This window comes from Triticum aestivum, chromosome 7D, assembly GCF_018294505.1.
Source record: "Triticum aestivum cultivar Chinese Spring chromosome 7D, IWGSC CS RefSeq v2.1, whole genome shotgun sequence".
NCBI lineage: Eukaryota > Viridiplantae > Streptophyta > Magnoliopsida > Poales > Poaceae > Triticum > Triticum aestivum.
This window is the reverse complement of record NC_057814.1, coordinates 181,042,321-181,051,378: the sequence shown is the minus strand read 5'-3', so window position 1 is coordinate 181,051,378 and position 9,058 is coordinate 181,042,321. Positions and strand designations below refer to the sequence as shown.

The 9,058-nt window shown below is 41.8% G+C and overlaps 1 protein-coding gene across 4 annotated transcripts in view; it reads left to right on the top strand.

Moving 5' to 3' along the window:
* LOC123168763 (uncharacterized) overlaps nucleotides 1-3,612 on the top strand; it is a 5,416-nt gene extending 1,804 nt beyond the window's left edge. For 2 of the 4 annotated variants that reach the window (XM_044586632.1, XM_044586631.1), the window contains 2 exons: nucleotides 140-287; nucleotides 1,025-3,612. In XM_044586632.1, the coding sequence (XP_044442567.1) occupies nucleotides 1,491-2,522 (1,032 nt within the window). In that variant the 5' untranslated portion in view covers nucleotides 140-287; nucleotides 1,025-1,490 and the 3' untranslated portion in view covers nucleotides 2,523-3,612. Of the gene's footprint in view, nucleotides 1-136; nucleotides 288-1,024 lie in introns of all 4 variants that reach the window. The other 2 variants (XM_044586633.1, XM_044586634.1) reach the window with 2 other exon arrangements.
* Nucleotides 3,613-9,058: the final 5,446 nt, after the last annotated feature.

The window sequence follows — 9,058 nt, the reverse complement described above, 5'->3', positions numbered from 1 at the left end:
GCCTATTGAACCTCCCTACTTGCAGTTAGTCTTACTAGTTACCAAACGTAATCTGGCATTATCTAAAAAAACAAGCAGCTGCTAGTTCTCCGACAGACTAACATTTATTTATATATGTGTGTTTTTTTGGCGATAGCAGTCAGATCTAGGTATTCAGAGAAAACAAAGGGAAATATCTGGACCACCATTTTGGTTATCGCTCTGGATACAAGCTCACTTGCAACCGTTTATGGCGAATGCGGGCAGCCTTCCCGTGTGACTGACCATTGCAATGCTTTCCATGCCAGGTATACTATTTTACTTTCTCTTAGATGCGTGTAACTTACCATTGAATGCAATTAATTTTACTAGTTACCCTGTAGAATCTGTTAGTGTCTCCACCAACAAGTATTACTACTTGTCTTATGTGTGCTATGTGGTAATAGCAGTTGGAAGAAAAACAAAGGGAAATCGCATATAAGACAAGTAGTTCTAGATTCTAGATATTTCCCTTTGTTTTTAGATTCTAGATTCTAGATCACTTATTTTGGTGGGGTCGGATTATGACAGTAAAGTTCAATCATGTATATGATGTTGTTGTTGGATGAGAAACACAATTAATTTCCAACCATAAACATTAAAATTGTATAACCAATAGAACTCTATGCTCAAACATGAACATATGTATTGTAATATGTAGAGACAGGAAATTCATCTAGTTACAGTATATACAACGGGGTTGATCCTTTTAAGATCTTAATAGACTGACAATCTGCTTTCGTCTTTTAACACCAACCCAGTATAGACTCTGATAGTTGATTGGGGCCAACTTAGTACAACATTAACCACCTTTTTTTCTGGAGAACTCTGTGAACATGAGCTAATAATTCGTATGGTGGTTACTGTTTGAAAAAATAATTCATATTGTTGGGGTCTAGCATGCAAGTTAGCCTTTAACGTGCTCTCTTTTGTGTTGTTTTCTTTTGGGACACAGACTTCACCAAGTCCATCTTACTAGCAACCTTCTTTGCCTTTTCTTGTTCAGAACCATCCTTGAATTATCTCTGAATCCTTCAGATATCTTCTCCATCCAAGAAACTGTTAACCGATGCTCCAGATGTAGGAATAGAAAGCAACTGAAAGCCTGAGACTTGCAATTTCACCACATGGCAGACAGCGAAACACCCAATGCCGCATCCAGCGGAAATTTATTACCCCCTAGCCATGAATCCAGCTCCAGGATCAATGATGCTTTTGAGCTCTTGTGGGGACATCGTAAATATTTGGTACTGCTTGGAGTCCTAGCAGTTGGTGTGACATACAATGCTGGATTAACACCACCAGGGGGATCGTGGATACTAAACAAGGATGGTCATGATGCCGGTGACCCTGTCATGCATGATGGCTTTTCTGAATGATATGAGGTGTGCTTTTACTGCAATGCAGCAGCCTTCGCTGCATCTCTTGTTTTAATCATCTTGCTTCTCAGTAAGAGTGTGACAAATCAGAGGATGTGGCTCCATTCAATGCAATTAACCATGACACTGGACCTATTCAGCCTGCTGGGGGCTTATGCTGCTGGAAGTTGCAGGACACTCAAGTCATCCATTTACATCTTGGTTCTAGTCCTTGCTGTTATCATATATGTTGGGATCCGTACCCTAGTATCCACAAGGTTTATTCCAAGAGAATTGAAACAGAATCTGCAGACAATGATAAATAGTGTTCTAAACCAACAGAGTTCCCTTGGCAGGCAAGAGAGCATCCCTCTAGAGACAGCCGTTGAGGAGGCTCGTAAGTTCATTTTGACGCTTGTAATTTTTGCTGCTACTATCACATACCAAGCAGGATTGAATCCACCGGGCGGCTTTTGGGCTGAAAATGACCATGGTTCTAATAAAGTGCATATGGCCTTTCCTCCTTACAAGCATCATCCGAGTACTTCTGTTCTCCGGAGTAACTACCTTGGTCGTTATAATATATTCATCATTTCCAATTCAACTTCCTTCGTGGCATCTTTGGTCATAATCATACTGCTTCTGAGCCCAAAACTGAGTGGACATGGAATAAGGACCAAAGCAGTGATTGTATGTGTGTTAGTGGACCTACTGTGCCTAATTGTTGCGTATGCTGCAGGATGCTGTAGAGACTTAGCAACATCATTCTTTGTGGTGTCTATTTTCTTCATAGTTTGGATCTCCTTTGCAATTTTAGCTGGATTCTTTGTTCAAGGACCTGTAGCAAATTGGCTACAAAAGGTCAAATCAAGCAGCCTGTGTTGTGTGAAAAAAATGGGCTGTGCACTTTTGTTGAGCTTTCGTGACCACAGATCGATCAATGCAGAGCAGGGGAATTCTGTGCCAAGGAATCATCAATCTCCAGCCCGTTCATCTGATGCACCTGCAGAAGATAATACCCCTGAGCAACAAGACCAGCCTGCAGACAATCATCAACATTCAAATATCAGACAGGGTGAATTCCATGAGTTGCATGTACCTCCAGAAAAAAAGTCAAATTTCAGATGTTCAAGAGGCTGTGTCTAACACACAGCATCCGTCAGGGAACAGCCAGCAATCAGCATATATTCAGGAGGTTGTGTCCAACCCGGATTGCTAGTCTCCAGATGTCCAGCGTGTTGCGAACATGGAGGAGGATGTGTCCAGCTCACAACATCCTGCAGGGAATTGTTAACGAACAGAACATGCCAAGGATGTTGTGTCTAACATGGAGTACCCATTACTAAGCCACCAGCAAACTGAAAATAGCATGTGCGGTATGTCCGCTAACCAGAAAGTTGCAAGTATGGGGAAGCAATCTTCACCTGATGATCCCGACATGACTGCCCTTTCAGTTGAGCAAAATATGTCAGTCGGGCAGAGTGATGGAGACACTAGTAGTGACATAGTGGATGAAGGGCTCTCTGCACCTGTGGAAGCCACTGGCAATGCAGACTCTGCTGAACAAAACAATCTGGTTGAAGATAATAGCCCTGAGATTCGTGGCAGTCATGACCTGTCACGCCCAATATGCGGCTATACTCCATACGTGTCGAGGCACGACTTGGGGCATAAGCGCATATTGGTATGATCGCAAGATTGGTTGTATCTTTGCTCATCTCATGTACTGAATAGATAGAATACGAGCTTTGACTTACAACCGCCACAATGTCACACAAATATCATCAAGTTATACAATCATTCAAGATGAACACAGAGTCCGGCTACGGACGAAGTCAAACGAATAAAAGACAACCACCCAAACTAATCTCAGGCTCCCTGATCTGGAACCTATTTTCCTTGATCAAAGAAGAAGAACTCCAAACAAGCAAGCATCGCTCTCACGTCATGAACATCGCATTACCTGCAACTGTTGTTGTAGTAAACTGTGAGCCACGAGGACTCAGCAATTCCATTACCATGGGTATCAAAACTAGCAAAACTTAATGGGTATGGAATGGATAAGTGTTGAGGCTGCAGCAAGCGACTAAGCATTGTATGGTGGCTAACTTACGAGTACAGGAGTAAGATAAGAAACTACGCAACAGTCGCAATCTAATAATGATCAATAAGTGATCCTGAACTACTTACGTTCAAACATAACCCAACCGTGTTCTCCTCTCGAACTTCCCCGAAAAGATACAATCACGGTTACGCACGCAGTTGGTGTATTTTAATTGAATTTACTTCAAGTCCTCTACAATCGGATATTAACAAATTTCCATCTGCCACATAACCGCGGGCACGGCTCTCGAAAGTTTAAACCTTGCAGGGGTGTCCCAACTTAGCCCATGACAAGCTCACGATCCGCGGAGACAATCCTCCATCACGGGACCCTCCGATCAGAATCAGAATCCCGGTGCACAAGACGTTTCGACAATGGTAAAACTAATCCAACAAGACCTCCCGGCGTGCCGACACCCTGATAGTAGCCGCGCGTATCTCGTCTCAGGCCACGCCCGGATGGGACATCCTACGAGTAAAACCAGAACCTCGGGTTGCCCCGTGGTGGCCCCGCAGTCTACCCGTTTGGGACCAACACCATCAGCACTGGCCCCGCCCTGTATGGAGAAAAGAATCCTCGGGTTCATGACGCCCTATGCCAATTAATTATTTAGTTCAAGTATTATTATGGCAAATGTAAAACCAATGTTGGGCCTTGCTGGAAGAGTTTTATTCAAAGCGAGCTGTCAATAGGGGCCCATAAACCCTCATCGTGTTAGGGACGCAAAAATCAAGGAACATAACACCGGTATGACAGAAACTAGGGCGGCAAGAGTGGAACAAAACACAAGGCATAAGGCCGAGCCTTCCACCCTTTACCAAGTATATAGATGCATTAATTAAATAAGAGATATTGTGATATCCCATGATATCCATGTCCCAATATGGAACAACCTGCAACTGCACCTGTAACTAGCAACGCTATAAGAGGGGCTGAGCAAAGCGGTAACATAGCCAAACAACGGTTTTGCTAGAAAGGGTGAAAAGATTAGAGGCTATCATGGCAATTTGGGAGGCTTGATAAACAAGTGGTATCAGTGGGACGATCACTCTGCAAGCCTTGCACGAATCTATTGCCAAAAGGTTAAGTTGAATCTGAATCAAACTTGCACGCGAACGCGTCATTGTGTATCGTCGGCATCGCCGCGATATGCAAGACACATCGCCGGAGCTGGGAGCGCGTAAGCAAGACACCTCCAATTCTCGTCCAAAATGCTAAAATTTGACCTAATTTAGAGTCACCACGAGTGTTGAACCGATTTGATGCCATCTTGAGCAGTACGTTTTTATTGGTCTCTCCGATCATACTAACCTGCAAGACTAACTAATTCGATCACTGGTCGCTTGGATAAGAGGCCGAAGCATAAATCCACCCCATTAGCCAACTCGTCAAGGCCACGTTGATGTCCAATTAAAGGAACTCAACTCCTTTGAACTGTTTTTCCTCCATAGTATTATAAAATATGTTTTATTTTGTGCCCTAAAAAATAGCAATTGAATCGACGAACCAGCGGTTCGATCGGTAAAATCCTGAGCCGACAATCTCACCGGTTCGGCTTTTAAACTATGATGTAAAGTCGTAGAGGCATCACTACTCAGTAGAGTGTGTACGCGCACCGCGGTCGGTCCTAGCTGAGGAAAACCACCAGACCGGTCTGCTCAAGAAGGGGACAAACTTAATCAGTTTCTGAAAGTTCGCACGCTCGATCAGACAGCGAGTAGTTGGTTCATTTTTTATTTTATTTTTTTGTGGGGAGAGTAGTTGGTTCATTTTGACAGTTTTCTACGCGGTGGGTTGTTGTACTCGGTGTGCAGATTCCTGTACTTTTCATCAGTGAGAAGAATGCACCATTCTGGGGTCTTTGTTAACCAGCGGCGCACCGAAAAGCGAGGCCGGGGAGAAATATATAGAGTGACAAATCTCTTTTTTTCGAGAGTATGCCAATGACATACCGTATTTTTATAGAAGGCAGAATAATATGTACAAGAGCCCTGACGAGATGCGAACAAGTCGTAGGGAGAACCCACACAACGCCTACGCCCTAGCAACTACGGCTACTCTCTCGCGAAAGAATCTAAAGCACCAGCTCCGCCTAGCTCGGCCTCCCTCCAATCATCTATCTCATCTAGGGTCTCTGCCTTAAGTTGCGCCGCCGATCTTTGCCTCGAAACATTGTTGAACACTCGTGCATTGCGTTGCTTCCATAGGGCCCAAGCAATTAGAATCGTGATGGAGTTGAATCCTCTTCTCAGCTTGCCATTGAAGTGCCTGATACGTCTCCAACGTATCTATAATTTATGAAGTATTCATGCTATTATATTATCTGTTTTGGATGTTTATGGGCTTTATTATACACTTTTATATTATTTTTGGGACTAACCTATTAACCGGAGGCCCAGCCCAAAATGTTGTTTTATTGCCTATTTCATTGTTTCGAAGAAAAGGAATATCAAACGGAGTCCAAACAGAATGAAACCTTCGGGAGAGTTACTTTTGGAACGGAAGCAATCCAGGAGACTTGGAGTAGACGTCAGGGAAGCTTCGAGGAAGCCACGAGGCAGGGAGGCACGCCCTACCCCCTGGGCGCGCCCCCATCCTCGTGGGCCCCTCGTGGCTCCCCTGACCAACTTCTTTCGCCTATATATATATATCCATATACCCTAAAAACATTGGGGAACAAAATAGATCGGGAGTTCCGCCGCCGCAAGCCTCTGTAGCGCCCAAAAACCAATCGGGACCCTGTTCCGGCACCCTGCCGGAGGGGGGGATCCATCATTGGTGGCCATCTTCATCATCCCGGCACTCTCCATGACGAGGAGGGAGTAGTTCACCCTTGGGGCTGAGGGTATGCACCAGTAGCTATGTGCTTGATCTCTCTCTCTCTCTCTCTCTCTCTCTCTCTCGTGTTCTTGAGGTGGTACGATCTTGATGTATCGCGAGCTTTGCTATTATAGTTGGATCTGATGATGTTTCTCCCCATCTACTCTCTTGTAATGGATTGAGTTTTCCCTTTGAAGTGATCTTATCGGATTGAGTCTTTAAGGATTTGAGAACACTTTATGTATGTCTTGCATGTGCTTATCTGTGGTGACAATGGGATATTCACGTGATCTACTTGATGTATGTTTTGGTGATCAACTTGCGGGTTCCGTAACATTGTGAACTTATGCATAGGGGTTGGCACACATTTTCGTCTTGACTCTCCGGTAGAAACTTTGGGGCACTCTTTGAAGTACTTTGTGTTGGTTTGAATAGATGAATCTGAGATTGTGTGATGCATATCGTATAATCATACCCACGGATACTTGAGGTGACATTGGAGTATCTAGGTGACATTAGGGTTTTGATCGATTTGTGTCTTAAGGTGTTATTCTAGTACGAACTTTATGATAGATCAAACGTAAAGAATAGCTTCGTGTTATTTTACTACGGACTCTTGAATAGATCGATCCGAAAGAATAACTTTGAGGTGGTTTCGTACCCTACAATAATCTCTTCGTTTGTTCTCCGCTATTAGTGACTTTGGAGTGACTCTTTGTTGCATGATGAGGGATAGTTATATGATCCAATTATGTTATTATTGTTAAGAGAACTTGCACTAGTGAAAGTATGAACCCTAGGCCTTGTTTCTTAGCATTGCAATACCATTTACGCTCACTTTTATCATTAGTTACCTTGCTGTTTTTATATTTTCAGATTACAAAAACCCATATCTACCATCCATATTGCACTTGTATCACCATCTCTTCGCCGAACTAGTGCACCTATACAATTTACCATTGTATTGGGTGTGTTGGGGACACAAGAGACTCTTTGTTATTTGATTGCAGGGTTGTTTGAGAGAGACCATCTTCAACTTATGCCTCCCACAGATTGATAAACCTTAGGTCATCCACTTGAGAGAAATTTGCTACTGTCCTACAAACCTCTGCACTTGGAGGCCCAACAACGTGTACAAGAAGAAGGTTGTGTAGTAGACATCAAGCTCTTTTCTGGCGCCATTGCCGGGGAGGTGAGTGCTTGAAGGTATATCTTTAGATCTTGCAATCGAATCTTTTAGTTTCTTGTTTTATCACTAGTTTAGTTTATAAAAAAAAACTACAAAAAAATGGAATTAAGGTTGCCTCATATGCTTCATCTTTTTAATGTCTTCCGTGAAAATGATGGGAATGAAAATTGTGCTCAAGTACTAGAAGAAGAATTACATAGAATGCTTGGCATAAAATATGTGAATGATGAGCATGATTGCAATGTTGTTAGTATGAATTCTTTGAATACCCATGATGCTAATGATATGCAAAGCCACAAGCTTGGGGATGCTATGTTTGATGAAGATGATATGTTTAGTCCCCCATGTTTTGATGAGCAAATTTATTATGATGAAAGCATGCCTCCTATTTATGATGATTATTGTGATGACACGTATGTTATAAAGAATAAAGATAACCATGAAACTTGTCATCATGATTTTAATTTTCAATTGGATTATGCTTCACATTATAGTTATTTTTTTGAGTTTGCTCCCACTACTATTGATGAGAATAAATTTGCTTATGTGGAGAGTAGTAAATTTTTTATGCAAGTAGATCATGAAAATAATACTTTATGTGATGGTTATATTGTTGAATTCATTCATGATGCTACTGAAAATTATTATGAGGGAGGAATATACGCTTGTAGGAATTGCAATAATATCAAGTTTCCTCTCTATGTGCTTAAAATCTTGAAGTTATGCTTGTTTTGCCTTACTATGCTAGTTGATTTTTGTTCCCATAAGTTGTTTGCTCACAAAATCCCTGTGCATAGGAAGTGGGTTAGACTTAAATGTGCTAGTCATATTCTTCATGATGCTCTCTTTATGTTTCAGTTCTTATCCTTTATGTGAGCATCATTGAAATCATCATACCTAGCTAGGGGCGTTAAACGTTAGCGCTTGTTGGGAGGCAACCCAATTTTATTTTTGTTACTTGCTTTTTGTTCCTGTTTAGTAATAAATAAATCATCTAGCCTCTGTTTAGATGTTGTTTTATGTTTTAATTAGTATTTGTGCCAAGTAAGACCTATAGGATCTTCTTGGATGATAATTATTTGATCTTGCTGAAAAAGACAGAAACTTTCTGCTCACGAAAATAATTGTTAAAAATCACCAGAAAGTGATAAAAATATTGATTCCAATTGCAGTAGATCAATAATCAAATTCTCTAAGTTGCCCTATTTTGGCATATTTTTCTGAGTTCCAGAAGTTTGCGTTGGATACAGATTACTACAGACTGTTCTGTTTTTGACAGATTCTGTTTTCTATGTGTTGTTTGCTTATTTTGATGAATCTATGAGTAGTATCGAAGGGTATGAACCATAGAGAAGTTGGAATACAGTATATATTACACCAATATGAATTTAGAATGAGTTCACAACAGTACATAAGTGGTGATTTATTCTCTTACACTAACAGAGTTTACGAGTTTTCTGTTAAGTTTTGTGTTGTGAAGTTTTCAAGTTTTGGGTAAGGATTCGATGGACTATGGAATAAGGAGTGGCAAGAGCCTAAGCTTGGGGATGCACAAGGCACCCCAAGGTA